At 44.2% G+C, this 23,517-nt stretch overlaps 1 protein-coding gene across 1 annotated transcript; it reads left to right on the top strand.

Moving 5' to 3' along the window:
* Nucleotides 1-736: 736 nt before the first annotated feature.
* On the top strand, nucleotides 737-23,122 carry tars3 (threonyl-tRNA synthetase 3). Its single transcript, XM_083662379.1, has 19 exons — nucleotides 737-1,057; nucleotides 1,613-1,699; nucleotides 1,797-1,984; nucleotides 2,852-2,975; nucleotides 4,056-4,180; nucleotides 5,168-5,285; nucleotides 6,625-6,689; nucleotides 6,879-6,957; nucleotides 7,663-7,809; nucleotides 11,601-11,699; nucleotides 12,385-12,551; nucleotides 13,349-13,511; nucleotides 14,598-14,735; nucleotides 17,123-17,200; nucleotides 17,303-17,403; nucleotides 20,559-20,663; nucleotides 20,844-20,916; nucleotides 21,703-21,817; nucleotides 22,495-23,122. Exons 1-19 carry the CDS (start codon nucleotides 746-748, stop codon nucleotides 22,641-22,643), a joined length of 2,433 nt encoding a protein of 810 aa, XP_083518505.1. The 5' UTR covers nucleotides 737-745; the 3' UTR covers nucleotides 22,644-23,122.
* The last annotated feature ends 395 nt before the right edge of the window (nucleotides 23,123-23,517 follow it).

Here is a 23,517-nt window from a genome sequence, read left to right as displayed (position 1 = left end):
CAGTAGAACCTCATTTATCTAAACACTTATGAACCATGCAGGCTATCAGGCACTGGATTTTGTTTAGTAGGCTACAACACTCATTAGGATAATATGGCAGCATCAAAATATGTTTCATTGATCAGATGGGAGTGTTGTTGACAAATGGGACTAAATTAAAACAAAGTGTTACAAAGCATTTAAGAATGTGCACGTTTTTTTATATAGCTTAGCACGCCTAAAATATGTAGCTATACATTTCAGTGTTTCCATAACCTCGCGTCACCAGGCTCTTCTCGGCGAGAAAGAGCCTGGCTTCCGATCACAATTAATTTTGTCACCCTACCTGGTTCCGGCCTAGAGCCCGCCCTAGACAGGAAGGGCAGCGTTTCTAGCTCGTCAACTTTTACGTTAACTTGACAATTTGACACAAGCATCTGAACGGCAAACAACAAAACAAAAGATGGACGTACCGAACGAAGTTTTTGAAGAAGTTATTTTAGAAACATTGCGGATTCACAATCTCACATCTTTTAAGCCAATACAGAAGCTTTGCATCAGACAATTAATCGAGGAAAGAGACGTCAAGCTAACGGCAACAAATACGTTTTTTGGTGCACTTTTTTCCGGTGTTCATTCTGGTTCCGTGGTTTACGCCCGCATGACAAAAAGCGGGGTGAAAGGTGCCCAGACTAGTGTTTCCATCAGGGTTTTTTTCCTCTTCCCCCACTGACCGGAAGTTGTAAGCTAGCTTGGTCTTTTAAATATGGCGGAGTGCTTGGCTGCACGTTTGGCCGCCCAGGAGGAGCAGATTCATCTCCTCACCAGGGAAATCTCCGGCCTTCGAGACGGACTGAACGGGGCTCCGCCGCAGCTGCCCGCCCGCGGTGCTCTGCTCTCTGCCTCCCCGGAGCTGGAGAGCCTGCGGGCCGAGAACGACAAGCTCAGATACCGCCTGGTGCACCTCCGCCGAGCTCTGCGGGCAGGGGAGGCGCAGGGCAAGGGACAGCAAGCAGTCAACCACCGCGTCAAAGCTCCGGAGAGGAACAACAGCGAAGAACACCGACCAGGCAACAAGGTAGGAGACGAGTAAACGCTCCGATATGGTTAACTTAACGGTAACGGTGTTATGACTATGAGCCGGGAGAGGGCAGTAACCGTCAGTAGCAGCGGGCCTCTGCACCCTTGTGCAAAATGACACTGTACCCCTATTTCCAAAAATAGCTGTCCCACTCATTGTGTGTGTGTGTGTGTGCACGGTTTGAATACAGAGCTGGTCTACTCTGGACCGGTTCCCAATAAGATATTAATAATAGCTTCATGACATGGCTGTGAAGGGAATGGTGATTACAGTATATATTGTCAATATTACATCAGGTAGGGTTGATGACATGACACACATACACACATGTACTCTAACCTCATAATATGAAATGATTGATTGGATTTATAAATAGCGCCTTTCTAGATACTCAAAGCGCTTCGCATATCGGGGAGGGGAGTAAACTCATCCATAACCGAAGGTATGAAACTTCAAATTGGTCCTCAAGCTGGTCAGATAGCTGTACAAGAAAACACACACACACACACACACACACCCACCCACCCACACCTCTGTTTCTGCTCCTTGCAGGTGGCAGCTGCGGATGCCGAGCCAGCTGATAAGAACAAGAAGGAGAAGAAGCAAGATAAGGCGCAGGGAAATGGAGGTGTGAAGCAGGTGATGATACCAGAAGCTGAAGTCCTCCTGCTTCCCTGTTCTCCCACCAGCATGGATGTCATTTCTCACAATGTTTTTGCCTTGTCTTCCTCTGTAGGCGAAGCCGTCGCCTGCATACATCGCAGAGCGCCTTAGCCTGTATGAGCAGCTGAAGAAGGAGAGCGATGCCCTGCTGGCCAGGAGAGCTGCAGGCAGCAAGCCCATCGCCGTGGAGCTGCCAGACGGACGCAAGCTGGAGGGCAATGCCTGGGTCACCACCCCCTACCAGCTGGCCTGTGGCATCAGGTTAGTCACCAGCAGAACGCTGTGGAACACTGACATGTCATGTGCCTTAGATTCCTGGCTCCATTTTGTTGTCTGGATTTTTCTTTTTCCCCATGGATAACTGGTCAGATGTACACAACGTGCCGTCACGTTTAGATATTTCCAGCGCAGCTGCAATGTTTAAATGCAGAAAATGTTTCAGATATCCAAAACATTGACGGTAAAAGACGACGAAGACGTTTTTAGCCTCAGTCATTAAGTCCCTTGTTTCAAGTCCATTTTGCACCAACGTTCAACCATCACACAGGGAGAAATCCATCATATGAACAGGTGAGAGACCCCACTTCTCCACTGACAGTAGCCTCAATAGACCAGAATGCAATGCAGCCACAAGACAAGTTTTATTTTCATACGCACCCCAATGTTCACCACTGATTTATTTATTTATTTATTTATTTTATTTTATTTTATTTTATTTTATTTTATTTTATTTTATTTTATTTTATTTTATTTTTTGTTGCCCCGGCACCCACGTGTGATTGAAAGAAACAAGTTTATGCCTTTTTTTGGGTTGCTGAAAGTCATTCTGTGAAATGTAGGGAATCACTAACTGAAGGGATGGAAAGTAAATTACAATACTTCATAACATGAAGACACCAGAATAACATGATAAATTGATCCAACAGTGAAGTAATCAAGGTCTTTATAGTGTAATTTAAATTATTAGACCTAGGACACCAAATGATCTCAGACACAGACCGTTTCGAGAGAGAGAGAGCTGCCTATCTCTGGGTTGAGGAACACATTTGAATATGTGCTGAATATGTGGTGAGGGTTCCAGCAGTTTGCTCTCTAGATCGTGAAGTGGGGTCTGTGCTTGATTTCCAGTCAGGGTCTGGCCGACAACGCGGTGATTTCTCGGGTGAATGGAGAGCTGTGGGACCTGGACCGACCGCTGGAGAAGGACTGCTCCCTGGAGATCCTGCGCTTCGACAACGACGATGCTCAGGCTGTGAGTTTGACGAATCAATGAATGAAAAAAACAAGACACAGAGTCTAATAAGGGCATGGGCGTGGCTTCCACACCGCTGTTATGCATTTGGCTTGTTATGCAATCTCTTCACTTCCATGGTGATGGACAGCTTAAAGTTCAGCTCAAACAGCATTGCAAGAGTATCTTAACTAAATGTATGATATTAATTCTGAACAAAACATTATCTCCCCCCCTTATGAAAGCCGTTCTTTGTCCACACGTACAACTGGATCCAGCAAGCTCTTTACTCCTCCCCCCCCTGCTTCTAGTGTGTATAGACCTTATTCGATTGACGTCACTCACGTACGGGCACGCCCACCGCCGCCATGTTCTCGACATAGCGCTGCAGCTCTTTAAGTGACAACCTATGTGAGAGCAGCGCTTATAGGAAGCTAGCCGCCGTTAGCGTTACCTGTATCGTTCCAATTGTGTTCGGATGGTGACCTGCGTAAGGCATGGCTGTAGTAATGACCGCAATAAAGTCCCCGTGGTTTGTTTCTATCTCTACCGTCCACAGACGTGAAGGGAGCGAGACTGAGCATACGTCAGCAGCACAGGAGAGGTGTGTGGATAGTTGGGAGAGACAGGTGAAACTTTCTGACAGCTCCTCACAGCAAAGTCTGTTCACCTCATTTTTTCTTTTGTTTATTATTACAGGCATTAACGGCAGCATACAAACAACAACTCTGGGTTTTTTATTGCTGTCATCACCATCGCTATTTTGTAATGGAACAGAAACGACAATAAGGCCGTTACTATAGTTGTCAGCTGCAGGACGGTATGTTAACAATATGGCGCTGTCCGGGGTTAGCGAATAAGGTCTATAGTCCAGCCTTACCTCTGGGTCAGCTACATTATGTTTGGCATTTTAGGCATTGGGCACACGCTATTATCCAGGGAATTATACCAAGTAGTGGAAGGGGTCAGGTCACAGTGTCGAGAGTAGACATTTGCTGGGACAACTATTCTCTCTCATTTAGCCGGGACAAGTATTTCCCTCTGATTTGACCAACTTAACTCTTTTGTGAGGTGGTGGTAATTTTCCCTCCTGTGTTTCAGGTGTACTGGCACTCCAGCGCTCACATCCTGGGGGAGGCAATGGAGAACTTCTACGGAGGTTGTCTGTGTTACGGACCACCGATAGAGAATGGTTTCTACTATGACATGTATCTAGACGGACAGAGGTGAGCAAGTGTCTTCTCGGCTCAGCCCCAGGCTTTCTACTGTACATCGGGATTCTGGAGTGTAATTCTGAGACCTGTATTCCAGACGGGACAAGTCGTGGAATTTCATCAATTTCCCCCGCAAATCTATCTTACTAGTTAGAGAATTTTAGCAAAATGCTTTGACCATCTGTGAAAAAATTTACTACCAATAGCTTTCTTCACCAATGTGTTCTTATAGGGGTCTAGAATCACCTCTCAATTAGTGCAAACCCAAATCCTCGTGGAAAATCCTGATTGATTATACAGTACACTGTGCTTTACATAACAATAACCAATATACCAATATCATATGGTCAGGGAGACATTTTTACTCAAAAATAATGTTTGGAATGGATTCAGCACCCCTGAAAACCCCTAGTTAGACACCCCACAAGTTCATTTTAGACTTGTAATGTTTATCATATTTTTCGCCCAAGCCCTCGGGGCACCTTAACTTTGATTGGCTCTCCAGGATTTTCCACGAGGATTTGGGTTTGCACTAATTGAGAGGTGATTCTAGACACCTATAAGAACACATTGGTGAAGAAAGCTATTGGTAGTAAATTTTTTCACAGATGGTCCAAGCATTTTGCTAAAATTCTCTAACTATACAGCTTGTTTCAGTCGCAGTCATTGCATTTAATGTAATGAATCAAAGCTACCCGCCATCTGATGGTAAAAAGCACGCTACAGAAATTTAAGTCTGCTATTGGCTGATCTTTGGTGCCAGATGACTTTATTCCATTCTCTATTCACCTTATGCAGCCCCGCCCACTTGACCCATTGTATCACGACTTCCTGTTCAAAACGCCAGCTGTTTTACCTGCTCAAACTAGTCTGACTCACCTGGTCAAACCTACCTTTGACTCACATTATGAGTCAGACTAGGTTTGTGAGTCACAGGAGGTGTAAATAGGGCTAGTGCCATGTGTTTTGAGCTGAAGTGGACGTGTGTGCTGCTTCCAGGGGGGTGTCCAGCACTGAGTTTGGGGAGCTGGAGTCTCTGTGTAAGGCTGTGGTGAAGGACAAGCAGCCCTTTGAGAGGCTGGAGATCAGCAAGGAGACGCTGTTGAAGATGTTTAAGGTGAGCGGCCACTCCCCTCCTCACCCAGACCAGGTTCCTCTGCTGGTCTGGATACTGTAGGAATGATGTATTTTTGTAGGCTTTTTTCCCCCCAATATTTTATTTTACGTTTTCAGAACATAAAATAAAACAAAAGAACATGAACAGGAAAAAAGAAGAAAAAAAATACATAATACATACATTCAACATTACAATGCTACAAAGTGGTGCTACCAGTCACGTAAAATGCGTATGTGCTTACAAAAAACATAAAAAGAATACTGTGCAAGGGATCCACTACAAGTGGTCCAAAAGAAAGTCAATTATCGTTTTTAGCCTCATCAAAATAGATCCGGAACGGGTCAGAGGTAATAAAAAATGTCCTCAATGAATTGGTCCTCTGGAACCTGAGTCTCTCCGTACGTATAATTGAGACCATGTCTGTCAGCCACAGCTGAAAAGAAGGTGGAGAGGAGGACTTCCATTCCTTCAGAATTAGTTTCTTGGCAACGGTCATCCCCTGTGTCAGAGATTGCTGCACGGCCGTCGGGAGGAGCAAAGAGGATTCCGAGCAGCCGAAGTTGGCGAGTTCCGCCTCCAGTTGGAGGGTTATTTTGTAGGCCTTAGGGGACATTCACACCAAAAGTGTTTTTTCCAGTCAGAACGCTATGAAAATCATGTTGAGAGCGCTTCCATTGTGCACAAAACACAGCGCACGGAGCGTTTTTTTCGCGCTTCGTTTTATTTTCCCCTGCAGTCGCGCGCACTAGAGTTGAGCACACAACGACCACACGGACGGTAGCCAGCTGGTTTTGTCTGTTTGATGTTGTTCGCTGTCAACATGAAAGCCAGATTATTGCCAATTCTGGCAGCAGCGAGGTTGAGGATCCCTCTAAGAGGAGAAAATGTAGGAGGAGTAAAAAGACGAGCAGCGCGCTTTTCCTCCAAATGTTCAACTTTTTCAGCTTTTAAACGCCTAGAGCGCTCCGCCAAAAAGATGAGACGCCAGGTGCGTTCCTTGAAAGAGGAGCACGTCTAGCGCGTCCTTACATAGAGAATGAATTGCAGAAAGACGCTGGCAGCTCCAAAAACGCTTTTGGTCTGAATGTCCCCTTAGAGTACCAGTCAAATATTTTAGCCCAGAATCCTGATAGTGAAGGGCAAAACCAAAAAGCAAGGCCTCTGACACCTATCACATAGTGGTGAGACAGAAGGATATACGTATCTACGTGTAACCTATCGCTTGGAGTAATGAAGTATTTTGTAGGCTTACCCAGTAATCGCCGTGCGCGTGCATGTGTGCAGTGAATCCTCCTTCCACCCACCATCATAACTAATCAAAGTTATTTGTGTCTTACAGTACAACAAATTCAAGTGCCGTATTCTCAACGAGAAAGTTACCACCCCCACTACCACAGTCTATAGGTAAAGAAATATGAATTGGATCATCTACTTTCAAGTGCGTGTGTCTGTGTTTTAGGTCAATGTATTTTTTAACACGGCACAATCATTATTCTCCTGCTTTTCTTTGATTCTCGCTTTTTCCATAGCCTTTATTCACATTCCCTTTTTAACGCTAATCATTGTGTAATTCGTACGTCTTCACTTGTTCAGATGCGGGCCGCTGATCGACCTGTGCAGAGGTCCCCATGTCAGACACACAGGCAAGATCAAAGCCATGAAGATCTACAAGGTACGTGAAGAAGACAGACTTCTGTCTGTAGTAGGGGTTGCATAAACGTTACTACCACAAGTCGACGCCTACCAGGAAGACGTCAACTAACAGGGTTTGAGACCTTTGATTTGAATACCTTTCTAGAAAAGTACTCTTACTCCGACCTGAAAAACATTGTAAATGGTAAATGGCCTGCATTTATATAGCGCTTTTATCCAAAGCGCTTTACAGTCTGTAGGTACATTCACCCATTCACTGCCACGCAGGGTGCTGGCACACCATCAGGAGCAATTTGGGGTTCAGTATCTTGCCCAAGGACACTTCGACATGCGGACTGGAGGAGCCGGGAATCGAACCACCGACCTCTTTTATCCAAAGCGATTAGTGGACGACCCGCTCTACCTCCTGAGCTACAGCCACATTGTAACTGAGGTACTGTAACTTGAGTAAAAAAAAAGGGGGCGGCTGTAGCTCAGGAGGTAGAGCGGGTCGTCTACTAATCGCTTTGGATAAAAGAGGTCGGTGGTTCGATTCCCGGCTCCTCCAATCTGCATGTCGAAGTGTCCTTGGGCAAGACACTGAACCCCAAATTGCTCCTGATGGTGTGCCATCAATGGGTGAATGTACCTACTGACTGTAAAGCGCTTTGGATAAAAGCGCTATATAAATACAGGCCATTTACCATATAAAACATGTCTCTCTTCGCTCCCCCTCCGTCGTCAGAACTCCTCCACCTACTGGGAGGGGCGCTCCGACATGGAGACGCTGCAGAGGATCTACGGGATCTCCTTCCCCGACTCCAAGATGCTGAAGGAGTGGGAACGTTTCCAGGAGGAGGCCAAGAACCGAGACCATCGCAAGATTGGCAAGGTGAGTCTCTGCCGCTCACCACCAGCTGTGTGTTCAAGCCCGCTAAGCTGGTTCGGGTATAAAAACTGTGACCTGAAACCTGGTGATGCATCACTTTACAAAATGATAGCATTGTGATGAAGCCCGTTGAGACTGTAACAGTGATTAACTCATTGAGTGCCAGCCACTTTTGGAGAACGGACGCTCCCAGTGCCAGAGTTTCAGAGCGTTTTCAGTGATTTCTCGAGGCCCACAGAATATTGTGTGATATTACTATGTAAACACCGAACACGCACAAAGAACAAGGAGACTCTATTGTATCATCAGCAAAAAAAAGTTTATTGATACCATTTTCCGTTCTTTAGTTATGAGCCGGAGAAGATAGGTTGTTTTCAGCGTTTTCAGGCGTTTCAAATTAGAAGCTGAGTTATTCAGCCTTTTGTGAATTGAAGCATTTCAAGCACATTCACTGACTCTAGCTAATATTTTCTGATGTAGTGACATGGTGTAGTTGTGTGGTGCCCTGCGTGCCCCACCCCTCTCCCCCCCCCCCCTCAGCTGCAAACTCCTCCCCACACTAACACACAGCCTCACGCACCCAGGTCTATTTTCGGAGTGCTCCGTTTTTGTGCGCCGGCTCCCAGCGCGACACGGAAAAGCCAAACTGGACTGCTGAGAATGGTTTGGCTTTTCAGTGTCGGGTGCTGCTTTTCTGGCGGCTAATCGTGTGGAGAAACTATGCAGACAGACAGACAGAGGCAGAGGGGCTCAGTTGTGGGAGCGGATTGACTGCTGTTTGCAGCCAACGTCAGCTGCAGCCAGAGCAATCTATATGGCTCTGGCTGCAGTATGAGCGGTTTCTCTTTCATCACGGGGCTTTTTCCTGCTGTTTTCCTGACCTTCCTCTAATCTGGAGAGCACTGTCGCCACCTAATGAGTCCGTAAAATAGGTTATACACCTTCAATAGCTACAATATTTGTACAGGAGATGCAGGAGGCTTTGATCCACGTCCACCGTCAAAAAACGCATTTGAAGTCGATCGACGTCTTTGGCACTCTACGTCACTATTTACTTTGACGTCGATCGACGTCCTTGGCACTCAATGAGTTAAGGGCTAAACAAAAAACTTTTTTTTTTTTTACCAGAAATCTTGAATCTTGAGATACAATCAAATTATTTTAGGAACTATTTTTTCTACAGGGTGACAGGAAATGGCCCTAACAGGGCATTAAGTGTACTTTTGTAAAACACCCCCAAAAGACCCCACCTGGGCATAATTTCATACCGTTCGGGCCAACGATGCCACATTAGCATAATACAAAAATTTAAAAAGTTACACAAAATATACCAACAAGGGTTTTAACCAGATAGACCCAGGCAGACATATTCACCTTATGTTCATACATGTTATGTGGGCCAAATTCTTCCGGGTTGTGTTAACACTTCCACTAGTCACGGCGTGAAATACAAAAGAACGTCCGAAGAAGAAAATTGCTGTTGTAGCGGACAGTGCAGGGGGTAAAACAAAGAACGTAGCCTACTACTTTGAGCTCGGTACACAGCAAGCAAGCGGAGTATCCACTGTTAGCCAGGTCAGATAACGTTATCGTCGACAATGATGAGCACTTCCTTGTAAAACATACCTGGACTCCAACAAAGAAAGCTTCAGATAGTTTTCTCTCCTCCGAGTGCTCGAGCCACTTACGCCTATAAGACCCGCAGACGTTAACGTAATTCCCTGGAATGCGAGAATTAACGAGCCAGTTACATGGCGTTGCATTCTTAGACATTGCCGTTTGCTTTTATTTGGTATGTTACATACAATTGGCTAAATGATTAGTTAATTCAGACTTAGATGATATTGGAGCAGCCGGCCTTTTTCTTTTTCTTTTTTTTTGCCGGAAGTCGTGACACGACCACACAACCGGGTCAAATGGGCGTCGCTACATAAGGTGAATACAACAATGTATGTTTGAATGTACAGTCAAAGTTACTTACAGAGCAAAGTCTAAATGTCTCCCTCCTGTGCTCCAATAGGTAGAATTCAATATGAACCCAGAAGGCTGCTGTGAGACTGACAGCTCCTTATTGAGTCACAACGTCTGCCTCAACATCCTTTATCACTTTCACCTCGCCAACATCAAGCAGTTCCTTCAGCTGTAGATCAGCTTTTGCAGCAAGTTGCATGAAGAGGGTGCAGAGTGGGTGGCATATTGACTTGTTTTGCTTGTGCAAACAGCTTAAGGCTATGGAACCTATGGTTGTTTTTTGCTGAAGTGTCTTGTGTTGCTGGTTTATACCAGTGGAGGGCACTGTTTCTTTCCATTACCACATCTGTGAGTCATCCGAGCGCCCCAGCTGCTCTCCCACCTTGGGAGACTCAGACAGCAGCAGCAGCACATTCAGCACTGATTACAGCACAGCTGCTCATTAAGCCTGAGATGGGTCAGCATTGTGCTGTACCAAGCCAGTGGGAGAGAGGTGACAAAACCGCCATGTTGTTTTTAAAAATGCTGCTCTGTGCGGCATGAGCCAAAGATGACCTCCTTCATTTGGAGATAGCTGGATGAATATACAGTAAATATGTAGATTAGGGGTGTCCAAATTAATAGTTTAATCGATGCGCGGACGTGTGGATCGAATCGAATCGTTGACAGTTAATCGCTGAATCGTATGTTTAAATTTATCATGACATTCAGATTTTAAAGCACGTTCTAAGTAAAAAAGGGAGTTGATATTTATCTGACTCACTGCTTGTATTAATTGATGAAAAAGTAGCCATTGTTCAGTAATAATATAGAAAATTGAGGATGTGATACGTGGAGCTGTGATACTTTTGAGTTGTATCGAGATGCATCGTGGAATCGAATCGTTGACCGATGAATCGTATATCGAATCGTGAGGCCAGTGAAGATTCACAGCCCTAATGTAGATAGTAGGTAGGTGCACATAAAGATGTTTTTTCTACTTATTACGTACTAAAACCCATCAAGACATGCATCAAGAGAACACATCTGAAGATGGAGTCAAGACTTAAATGTGCATAAAATAAAATATATTTTTATTGCACAATAACACAAGTCAATTGTTGTATCAGTGGCACTCGGTGAGCAGCCTGTCTCTTCGGTCTCTTGAAGAGGTTGGTGATTGCTTTTCAGTCTCTTGTGTTTTCTTGATTTCTCCAAGCTTGTTGATCAATACCAATAACTCACAGATGACCTCTTCCGGCGCTGACATTTATGCCTTCCACGTTAACTCTATTTTGGAACCAAAACTCCTCACTCATTGGCATTTCAAAAGTACTCCAAATCCCCAAGACATTTGCAGCTATGAAAGCCAACAAGCTCTGTTATCAAGCCAAAAAGGAGGTGGCAACTTCTGCCAATGTTGTTATTAAAGGTTCCTGCTGGTGATGGAACTCCGTGTAGAAGTTTTACATTACAGATGACGGAACCTGCAGAGACACCCTGATCGGAATTTCAGTGTTTTAAGGGTGCACACTACACAGTCAAGAGTGACAGGAAAAGAGGGTAGAAAGACTGGAGGGGCGACCCGTATGAATGAACCCCATCTTGCCGCCAGGGAATCCTATCTACCAGGGCATCCTATCTGCGTCTGTTTATCTTGACCTAGATTTCCATTTCACCTTCTTTGGCTGTCACCCATTCACAGATGAGTTGGTGTGTGATGATTGGATAGTACTGTATCTGGGTTTATGGAAGAACTTCTTTAGTGGTCGTGTTGTAACAAGGACACGTGGAGTCATGGATAAAAAGTCTTCCCGTGCTCTCTGTCCCGCTCTGCTCCACAGGATCAGGAACTGTTCTTCTTCCACGATCTGAGCCCTGGCAGCTGCTTCTTCCTGCCTCGTGGAGCCTACGTCTACAACACCCTCACCGAGTTCATCAGGGTGAGAGTCGCGGCGCCGTGCCAAACACCTTTTTAGAACATCCTCACGGAGTTTTCACTCACGACTCTGTTGTACTTGTGCTGATTGCAGAGTGCTCATTGACCGTTGAATGTTTTGTTTTGCAAACTCTATGCAGTCACCAAGTAGCACACAGAGGAGCTCCCAGTGTGGCAGTGACCTGAATAATTCAGTTCAGTCTTTATAATATATTTGTAACGGGGCCCTTGGGTTGTGTAAACAGGAGGCAGAGAGTCTCAAACTGATGCTCCACGGTTTATCGGATCTTATCGGGCGCCGTGTGGTAAGACACCGTGAAAACTATAAAACGTAGAAAAAATACAAACATAGTTTCCACATCAAATCAAAATGGTACAATTTACTAAGCAAGTTAAAATAACCATCAAAATACACCATTTATTAAGCTAAAGTTTGACGACTAAAATACAGATGTATAAAGGGCACAAGTAGGCCTAGTTTACATGCTGACACAAACTAAATTCGATAAATTGTCTAAAAAAACTAGGCAAACTTATTTGACATTAAATTCATACACAAGTTACAGTTGTTACAGCTACTGACGGCCAGAACGCATGACTCGGCTCAGCTCAGTTCAGGAGAACCCCGGCGCAGTCCAGCAGGCAAGTTTAGCTCGTTCATTTATTTGATGTTTCTTCTTCTTGTGTAGGAGGAGTACTGGCGAAGAGGCTTCCAGGAAGTAGCCTCCCCCAACATCTATAACAGCAAACTGTGGGAGACGTCGGGCCACTGGCAGCACTACAGCGAGAACATCTTCTCCTTCCCCGTGGAAGACGACATCTTTGCACTCAAGCCTATGAACTGCCCCGGACACTGGTACATTCATTCTCACTCACTCTTCATTAACCCATTGATACCTGATGCAGCATTTGTGTGTGTATCCCTTTAAGACCGTGTGACGCGGATCGCGGTCTTAAAGGGATACACACACAAATGAGGGATATACACGCATGCATGCTGCATCAGGTATCAATGGGTTAAGAGGGAATACAGTTGATCACACCAATTGAAGACATCAAGACCAATGTATTTAAATGCACCCCTTAATTAAAGTTCTATTCTATTCCCTAACAAAAACTTGTTTTTAGTGCTTTACAATGTGCTTTACAGAACAACAAATAACAGATACTAATAAAAAACGAATTAGAGAGATCCTTTTCTTGAAAAATTTGACCCAGAATAGCGATCAGCAAGAAATTACAACTGAATTAGGCTGTGTGTTCATATAGCATTTTTTATCCCTCCGCCGGCGATAGCCAGGCCGGAGGCATTATGGATTCGGGCTGTCCGTCCGTACGGAATTTCATCAAATTTGCCTCAAAGGTCGACTTAGACTCAAGGATGAACTGATTAGATTTTGGTGGTCAAAGTTCACTGTGACCTCACGAACGCCATTCCCAAGTTCGTTAACGCAATATCTCAAGAACAGCTCGATGGAATTTCTTCCTATTTGGCTCAAACGTCGACTTGGACGCAAGGATGAACTGATTTAGATTTTGCTGATCAAAGGTCAAGGTCACTGACCTCTCCAACGCCATTTTCAAGCTTGTTAGCTCCCTCTGAGGCTGGCAGACGTGTAACCTAACCCTCTCTCTGGCCGTCCTGTCCCACAGCCTGATGTTCGGCCACAGGCCCAGGTCGTGGAGGGAGCTCCCCCTCAGGCTGGCAGACTTCGGGGTCCTGCACAGGAACGAGCTGTCGGGGACACTCAGCGGCCTGACCCGAGTCAGGCGCTTCCAGCAGGACGACGCTCACATCTTCTGCACCATGGAACAGGTGACCGACCGCATGAGGAACTTTCCACATTTCCCAGGGTTGCTGTGCAGATACGCAGTGTTGGGGGTAACTCATTACAAAAGTAACATATTACATGTAATATATTACTTTTAGCAGTAACTCAGTAATCTAACTTATTACTTATAGGATTTCAGTAATATTATACCAGTTACTTTGTCTAGTAACTCAAGTTACAAATTGAGTTACGGTACATTTTATTAAATCAAAGCACATATTTAGAAAAGATACAATCATTTCCTAGTCAAACTGTGTGCTTTTATGCAAATAAGCACTATAGATGACAATAACAAAGGAAAATAATAACATTTAGAATTTTGGATCGTTTACATTGACTTCAAGGCGGTTGAAATTGTTTTTCGGGATGGTTCCGTGGCGGTGATGTCATTTTGCTGCTGCGGTTGTTTTGGTAAAAGTAATGCAAAAGTAGTGTAATAAGTAACGATTTACTCTACACAGAAAGTAATATTGTAAAGTAACTTATTACTTTCAAATGAACGTAACTAGTAATATGTAGTATATTACATTTTGAAAGTAACTTGCCCAACACTGCAGACAAGAAAATGATTTTATTTTTATTTATTTATTTATTTAACAATTTCTCTCTCTTTCTCTCTCTTTCTTTACCGTGACATCACCACCGCTCGTTTCATGCTCGTTAACGTGATATCTCGGGAACGCCTTGACGGAGTTTCATCTAATTTGCCTCAAACGTCCACTTGGGCTCAAGGATGAACTGATTACATTTCGGCGGTGAAAGGTCAAGGTCACTGTGACCCCACGAATGGCATTTTCACGCTCGGTAACGCCATATCTCAGTAACACCTTGACGGAATTTCTTCACATTTGGCTCAAACGTCAAAGTCTGGACAGACATGGATGTCGACTGCTCACTTGTTGGCGGAGGCATATATCCGCGGTGCGGTCGTTCTAGTTTTATGTATAGATCACAGCAGCTATTTGTCTGGTTAATTTCTCCCTTCCTCTCAAAAGGCCTAGTTTCAGGCTGTCATTAGTTCTGGATCATGTTTGTGATGTTTGTGATATGTTTCTGAATTCTTTCCCCAGATCGAGTCGGAGATGAAGGGCTGCCTGGACTTCCTCCGCTGCGTCTACGACGTGTTCGGCTTCTCCTTCCAACTTCACCTCTCCACTCGTCCAGAGAAGTACCTGGGCGACATCGCTGTGTGGAACCAGGCTGAGAAGGTAAATTGCATTAGTAATAGTCTGGATGCCGGTTAAATATGCTGTAGGTCTGACTTTGAAGGTCACACTAGCTGGGTTTCCATCCAAGCTTTTAATCGAATTTTCAGAAAGTCGGCAAAAGGAAATGCGAAATAATGCGCGTTTCCATCCACTGCTATTTTGCAAATTATAGAGCTGTCAATCACCTCGTGTTTGAGGCTGTCTGAGCTGCTGATCAGCTGCTAGACCCGATATACAGCTCTATTAAACACATCTAACGTTATTCATTTAAAGTTTCTTGATGATCTACAAGTAGGCAAAGGTACCATAATGCCATTTCTGGATTACCAGGTGCGATCGGCAGTAACGTTATAATCCACGGAGCAGATAGTAAGTGAATACAATTTCATTCAATTCTAGTGAGTCGCCTTAAAGTTAATATCCCAGTCTTCTTTTGTTTACCACGGCGGGTATTTTGCTGCGTATTTACCATGATGTACCGTGTGTAGCCCTATTGTGTGGAGGCTACACGGCATGTCATGTTTTGCAGTGATCAAGGCAAACTGCCTGGTTTTTGAATGGAGAGACAACAGAATATCGCTTCATCTGTTTCCACCGCACGTTTCGCATTTTCTTTTTATCGATACACCCGACTTTTCCGCCTCTCTCAAGCGTGAACACTTTTTTGCGATATTTGGAGGTTTTTGCGAATTAGGCAGCGTTTCCAGTCCGTTTTCTTATGCGCAAATTGAAATTTCGCATAAAAACAGGTGGATGCAAACCCGACTACTGTTTCGGTGGGTTTAGATCATGTTTTAGTTTAGTGACCTGACCTGTTGACATTGACTTGCTACTGTCTTGGCCTCACTGTAGCATCTACTTGCACTGATGCGCACCTTAAACTATTTATACCTGTTTAGTTGCACTTTGTATCCGTTTTAGTTTACTCTTATGCCTACCCCACACTACAGGATAATTTGCAAGATTATGGCCAAGATTCCCCCCTCCCGATTTTCTCGGGGGTGCTCCCGATTTGAAGCGCGTCGGGCAGATAATCTTCCCAAATGATCCTGTAGTGTGTGGGGTTCAAAGATTCACAATCGGGAAGACTGCCTCTTCCCGATTGTGAATCGGGCATATCTAACATGTTAGATATTTACAACCCGACAGGCGATTGCATCTTGAGCAGAGAGCCAGTAGTAGCTGCGTTTCCATTACAGTTTTTCGCAAAATAATCTGGTCCGCGTCCGCCCGCAGCCCCGCACAGAAACAAAGAACGAGGAAATTGTCATCGAGGTGAAATACCCGTGCGTCTTTGAACGGGACGGAAAACTAAATGCTATACTGCAAAGCATGTAGCCTACAACAAGCGCTTAGGTCTCAGCTTCCCGCATCGGCAAGTGTCCGCACGGAAAAGTGAGTCAAATCAGCAGACACGCCCCTCCACAAGACACCTGTGCAGACGGTTTTTGCCTGGCCGTGCACAGTAGGCCTACACCCCGAATGGACGCGGCTGTCCGCGCAAATATTAGTTAAACAAATCCTTTCAGTGCAAATGCATTATAAAAACAAAAAATAAAATTTGTTTAGAAAACGAAATGACACTACTACACCCGGAGCGCACACTGAATAGGCATTTTAAAAGTTAACGTCGAGCCCTGCTTTCAAGGTGAATCTTCGGCATAATCTTCTAGTGTGTGGGGTTGCGTTTGAACAGACGCGATTGTGTGTGTGTCCCAAGATTGAAATGTTAAAAAATCGGCTCTCTCTGTCCTGTAGTGTGTGGGCTCTCAAGATTTTTATAATCTTCAAGGATTTGAAAATCCTGTAGTGTGGGGTAGGCATTACTTGCACTTTGAATTGTTGTGCATTTTTAATCTGCTGCTTTGTGTTTGCTTTTATGTTTTGTTTTAATCACGTGTGCCTATTGTCTCTGTGTTCTTTAACGCTCGCTGCAAACCAAATTGCCCTTCTGGGACACTCGATAAACGTGAATCTTGAATCTTGTAGATGAAAGCGTTGGTTCCTTGCCCTGACACTGCGGTGAGTCACCGGTATCAAAGTGTCTTCGGTTTCTCCTTCCGTGGCGCTCTGTCAATAAAAGACATTGCTCTTTTGTTGGCAGGATTTCATTATGCACCCATTGTTGTCAGCTAAACACTTAAAATGTAAATGTAGAAATTATTCCAAATTTGAGATGCTGTTCCACATTGGTCCTCGTACATCCTCGGGTCCTGTACTTGATTATGTGTTCCGATCTTAATTCAAGCCTCTGCGAAAATACCACTTTTGATTCTTGCTACATCACAGTAATTACATTTGGTCGTTTAGATTTAAATGATATGTTAATGTTTACATTTGGCCGTGTCGATTTTTAAATATGTTAATATATGCCTCCTGTGTGACAGCAACTGGAGAACAGCCTGAATGAGTTTGGAGAGCCGTGGAAACTCAACCCGGGAGACGGCGCTTTTTATGGCCCCAAGGTTTGTATGTATTCTGAGATGTATTGCCGAGTACAAGATCCATTTAATGTAGCGAGGTCTGACTCTGGAGACAACTCGTGCTTTTTTTCTGTGCCGTTTCAGATTGACATTAAGATCAAAGATGCGATTGGCCGCTACCATCAATGTGCAACCATTCAGCTGGACTTCCAGCTGCCTATCCGCTTCAACCTGACCTTTGTGGGGTGAGTCACCTAATCAAACCATTGACTCACTGCAGAGCCCGTCTACCATTAGTGAACCCAGGATGACATATTGACCCCGCCCCTCCCTTTGAATAAGACCTCTCAGCTTGCACGCTTTTTTTTTTTTTTTTTTCTCCTTTATTTAACCAGGTTAAAAACCCATTGAGATCAATGATCTCTTTCACAAAGGTGACCTGGCCAAGAAGGCAGCACAACATGTCAACAGTACATAGAAGCATACACAATACAGCAATACAATAATATAAAATGTGATTCTACAATTCTAAATGCAAAGACATTGACCAATGGTCTCACGTTCCATGTCCTTCAGGATCCCGCCAAACTCAGCATGGGAGACCAATTCTGGCAATTTTAAATCCTTCTGAAGGGTATTCCAAGCTAAGGGGGCAGCGTATTTAAAAGCTCTTTCTCCCCACTTGGTGCGAGGATGCGGAGCAGTCAACTGGAAATAATCCTGTGAACGTAGGCCATAGTGGCTGTGGCTTCTGGACAGATATGTCCGTAAATAAGACGGGACAAGCCCAAGGAGAGTTTTATAAATAAAACTCAGCCAGTGTGTACGCCTGCGTACATACAGAGATGGCCATTCAACTTTTTCGTACAAAGTACAATGGTGGGTAAGCCGTTTACAACCAGTGACAAATCTCAAGGCACTATGATACACAGTGTCTAGTGACTTTAAACATTGGGCAGAAGCACCCATGTACAACAAATCACCATAATCTAACAGAGGCAGGAAGGTTGACGATACAAGATTTTCCTAACCCCAAAGGAGAAACAGGCTTTGTTTCTGAAATAAAAGCCTAACTTCAGCTTGAGCTTAGAGACCAGATTATTAATGTGAAACGTAAAAGACAACTGACGATCAATGTGAAATCCCAAATACTTATAAATAGGAACTAATTCAATTTCCTTTCCCTGGGAAGTCAAAATAGTAGGGAGGTTTAGTGGTAATTCACCTGCTTTCGAAAACATCATTAGTTTTGTTTTGTCTGTGTTTAACACCAGCTTTAATTTCTGCAGGCGGGACTGTACCACGTCAAATGCAGTCTGCAGTAATTCATAGGCCTGTACAACTGATGACGAACAACAATAAATGATAGTATCATCAGCATAAAAATGATGCATCGCATTTGACAAATTTTCACAAAGGTTGTTCACATAAATAGAGAACAAGATTGGTCCCACACTGCGCTCCACTGAGTCACATTCTCCCGAGCAAAACAAGGAAGCCATTGAGAATTGGCGAGGAGAAAAATGTGGATCTTGCTGTCAAGGAAGTAAGTTGGAGTGTTCATCTTCCGTATATATGATCTTTGTGTGCGACATAGGAGAACGCCAGGATTGCGGGGGGAGTTTTAGTTTCCCCCCGTTTTGGGCGTGGTTTCTGAATGATGGCGTGCTCCGCAGTGTCTCTGTGAACGCAAACTTGAACTCATTGAGTAGATGAAGGATTGATGCTATTTAGCCTGGCTGTGTGGTCATTAAAGAATCTAATCTAATCTAATCACCCCGAAGGAGCTTCACTTTGCAACGCTAGCATAGAAAACATAGGGCCCAGCATACACAACATTCTGCAAAGCACAACACATTCAGAAGTGTATGATATTCCCAGTTAATGCATCAGTTTGGTCAGCTCAGTAATGCACATGCAAAGTGGAGAAAATGAAGTGCTCAGTGTACTCAGTGGTGATGGATGGATGGTAGGTGCGATACACTGTATCGGATACAGTACATAAGTAGATGCAGACAGACGGATACCAACAGACACAATTGCCGTGTTGTCGGCAGCATAATAGGAAACAAAACGGGAAATAATAACTGCATAACTCAAAACAATGATTTTACAGCATTGAAACAGATTTACACATTGCTGCATTCCACGGTAAAGGTCCTTACACATCAAGAGCGATGCGAATATACGGCACGCAATTGCAATGCGAGTTTTGACCCACCTGTCAATCACAGCCACAGATGTGTACACGTCGGAAGCGAATTTCTGAAAAATCGACCGTGGTTCGAAAAAATACGCTCAGCCAAACTTCGCCGTTGGTATGCACACTTGCATTGACTGATATAGGTTTGGAAAATATTATTGACGTGCAAATTAATCGCCCGAAAAAAACGCTCCCGATGTGTAAGGACCTTAACACTTTCAGTGCCACGGCCCTTGGGCAAAAGGTTGCTTGCTGTGCCACATAGGCCGCAATGCATTTTAAAACAGTCATATAATTTTTTTAATAATTACTATGTAAACACTGAACACGCACAAATAACGATGAGACTCTCTTCTATCACCTGCAAAAAAAAGTTTATTGATCCCATTTTCCGTTCTTTAGTTATGAGCCGGAGAAGATAGCTTGATTGAAGCAAAAACATCCCTTTTTTTCTACGAGCTGAGATAATGAGCCTTTTGTGAAATTAAACATTTCAAGCACATCACTGACTCTGAAGCTAATTTTCTGATGTCTGGGTCTGTCTGGGTGAAGTGTATGCTGCTCTGCTGCTCTCCGTGCTCCCCCCCCCCCCCCCCCCTCAACTGCACACGCCTCCTGGGTGTGTCTTATGTGTCTGGTGGCTCTCAGTCTCTGCTGAGTTTGCTGCGCACACACAGTGAATGGTGCGCGACATTCAGCTTTTTGGTTCCGCGTGTGTTTGTCACGGGCTGGCATGCTTCCAGTTCGGAATAATAAGGCTGATTATGTGAATGTGCTGTTGCAGCGTACATGGAGGTGCTCAGTTGTGACAGCGGATGCTGCTGCTGGGGGCACAGCTGGCGTTGTGCTCGTTTATGGAGGCACGTCGATGCATACGGACGGATGCGATGCGATTTCCTCATTTTCCCCAGTGACTATTTCTGTGTGTTTGGCTCCTTTTTCTCTGATCAGGAGAGTGCTGTCGCCACCTAATGGGTTTGTAAAATAGGTTATCGACCTCCAATAGCTACAATATTGTTAGAGGCGACGTAAGAAGCTTAGATCGACACCCCCCCGTCAAAAAAACAATTTGGAGGTACTGACGCCATTTGGCGTCGCTGGCACTCTACGGTAAATTTCTAATGACGCCATATGGCGTCGCTGGCACTGAATGTGTTAAGATTTTTTTTTATGTTTTGCTGACCCTGTGTCCTGCAGGAAGGATGGGGATGACAAAGCGCGACCGGTAATCATCCATCGCGCCATCTTGGGTTCGGTGGAGAGGATGATCGCCATCCTCACAGAGAACTACGCGGGGAAATGGTGAGCCGCTTTTCTGGTAGCTCTTGCGTTTCGTGGGCCTCGTCCTGCCAAATCAAGTCTGGCTTTTGTGGTTAATTGAAACTTGACCTCAAAATCAGCAAGGTTTGAATTCATCCATTCATTCATCTTTCCATCAGTAAAGCACTTGTGACGATTGTTGCGTTATTGTCCGTCCTCCAGGCCTCTGTGGCTCTCTCCACGTCAGGTGATGTTTGTGCCCGTCAACCCCTCCTGCGAGGAATACGCCAACAGGGTAATCTTCCACTTCCCCACCTTTTGACTACATTTATTTATAGTCATTTGAATATGCACTGTTATTAAAGGTTTATTTATAGTCATTTGAAGGCACACAGTTATTAAAGGTTTATTTATAGTCATTTGAAGGCACACAGTTATAAAAAAGGTGGTATGTACATTTGTAAAGCTCCATATATATGGTCTCTATCTTAGTCTCTAATGTCTATCATTTGTCTGTGAACTGTCTTGTAAGTCCTCTGTCTCTGCACCAGTCTCCCAAATTTAAATTAATGTCCTTTTCCAGTGCTTGATCAATACTGCAACTGTTACCGCATTCAAGACAACTCGGACCGCCGTAAGTTTCAACACGGAACCTCCGGCCCGGACAGATTTGCGTTCATGCTGCACCTCTCGCTCACACAAATTGTGTGTTAAAACGTCAACAAACGTATTTATAATAATTATGTGATTATCATTAATGATGCAAGTTGCCATTTTGATGTGGCTGTGACGTCAACTCGGAGAAACCGGAGCTCTGGATGATACCCGAATTTCCGAGCTGTAATTTCCGGCCTGAACGACCGTTCAATTCACTTTTTACAGGTCGGAACCAATTTTTCCCGGCGGTCCGAGTTGTCTTGAACGGGGTATATGATTAGTTCTGAGTTCACATGTCATTTGAGACTGAGGTGACCTTGGTTTACAAGTATTTCTTTCTGTTGAATTGTACTTGGTAGTTGTGTTTTGCCCTCTACCTGCTATTCCGCACTGTATACTAATGAATGCTGTTTCCGCCCGTCAGGTTTGTAAGCAGTTTGTGGAGGCTGGCTTCATGGCAGAGGCGGATTTGGACTCTAGCTGCCTTCTAAACAAGAAAATCCGCAACGCTCAGTTGGCACAGTATAATTTCATCCTGGGTAAGGACTAGGATTGTCAAAGGTATCGATAAAAGTCAATACTAAAATTTGTAAACGGATACAATACTCATTTGCAACAGGTATCGATAGTATCGATAAGTATCAATACTACAAATTTGAAACGGATACAATACTCATTTGCAACTGTATCAATATCAGATTCAGCAGTGCTTTCTCTTAATGAAAAATCAAACTTACCACTGATTTCTCCCTCCCTGTCATTGGTGGGTATCTTTTGCTTCAACGAATTCAAAGTATTCTGATAGGCTGATGACTAGAACAAGTGTAATCTGCTGTGTTCTGATAGGCTGATGACTAGAGCAGGTGTAATCTGCTGTGTAAGGTCAAAGTTTTTAAGTTTTATCAGGCCTAGATTATGGAGAAGTGTGCATCTGTCCGTCCATCTGTCTTTGTTTATTTTTTATGCCTCTTGATGTGTTGTTGTCATCCCGCCGCATGGTATCGAAAATGGTATCGAGTATCGACATTTTCCTGGGTATCGGTATCGAAGTAGAAATTCTAGTATCGTGACATCCCTAGTAAGGACAATGACCACACTATATCCCCTTTTATAATGGCAAACGCTCAGTTGGCACAGTCTAATTTCATCCCGTGTCAAACTGTGTCTGCTTGTGTCTTGGCCCGTGTCAAACTGTTGTCTGCTTGTGTCTTGGCAGTGGTCGGCGAGAAGGAGAAGCTGACCAACGGCGTCAATGTGCGCACGAGGGACAACAAGGTCCACGGAGAGCTGTCTGTGGCCGAGGTGCTGGCTCGCCTGACCCTGCTCAAACAGGCCCGCTGTCGAAACGCAGAAGAGGAGTTTTAACCCAGGCTAATAAGAGCGCAGCAGACTTTCAGACATTATTTTCAGACATTATTATTTATTTTATTTAAACACCTCAGGCTCTGTCTTCTCGTCGCCATAGAAACGCAGTCACAGCTAGAGGGACAAATGAAGGCACACAGAAGCGGTACTGGGAAAGTGTCGTATGTGAAACGGAATAAGAAGGGAGAAACTGATGCATTGACACTGTACGTAAATGGAACGGTGGCAAACCAAGTTGAAGATGATACAGATATAACTCGCCCACAGGATCAGCTCGTGAACTAACGACGAGATACTTTTGCGGATTTGGAAGCACTGATTTTGAATGTGGTGTTGGTATCAATAAAAGTTAAAGTGATTTAAGTCTTTATCGGACGGAGGGCGATTTGAGAAGGATAATGTGAGGAAACGGTTGTAATCATTGTTACTAATGAAAGTACAGTATGTGAATGTGGCACTGACTTCACAAAGGTATGTCTCCATGGTGATATCCATAAATAAAATAATTCTGCCTCAATCGAGCCTTTTGTCCTTGCACATGCACACTTAACACGATTAGTGCTTTTACTGAGGCCATTTGCATAATAAGTATTTTGTATAATTGCATACAGACTACCAGGAATTTGTCCTGGCTCACAATACTTGTTCTACAAATCGTCAGGTATCGTAGGGAAGATCCATTCTTGGAGTTGTCAGTTCCTACATGGTGTTGACTGGATGATTTTAGTTGCCATGTAGTGTTGTTGGTTGCTATGCTCTACCCATTGAGCTATACATCCTGCAACAAATCACATCAGACATACAGTGAGTCATTTTCCTCTTTGTTATTCATCCTTTTAACATTATTGGCCCGCCTATCATGCCACTGGGTTGC

The sequence above is a fragment of the Poromitra crassiceps genome (genome assembly GCF_964638095.1).
Source record: "Poromitra crassiceps genome assembly, chromosome: 28".
Taxonomy (NCBI): domain Eukaryota; kingdom Metazoa; phylum Chordata; class Actinopteri; order Beryciformes; family Melamphaidae; genus Poromitra; species Poromitra crassiceps.
Note: the sequence above shows the minus strand (reverse complement) of the source record. Positions and strands in the feature narration are given on the sequence as shown.

Excerpts from the sequence above, each read along its gene's own strand:
- tars3 (XM_083662379.1), top strand. The coding sequence starts at position 746 with ATGGCGGAGTGCTTGGCTGCACGTTTGGCCGCCCAGGAGGAGCAGATT. Across the intron at positions 13,512-14,597 it reads TCTTCTGCACCATGGAACAG|ATCGAGTCGGAGATGAAGGG; the intron begins GTGACCGACCGC and ends TTCTTTCCCCAG. Across the intron at positions 17,201-17,302 it reads GCGCTTTTTATGGCCCCAAG|ATTGACATTAAGATCAAAGA; the intron begins GTTTGTATGTAT and ends GTGCCGTTTCAG.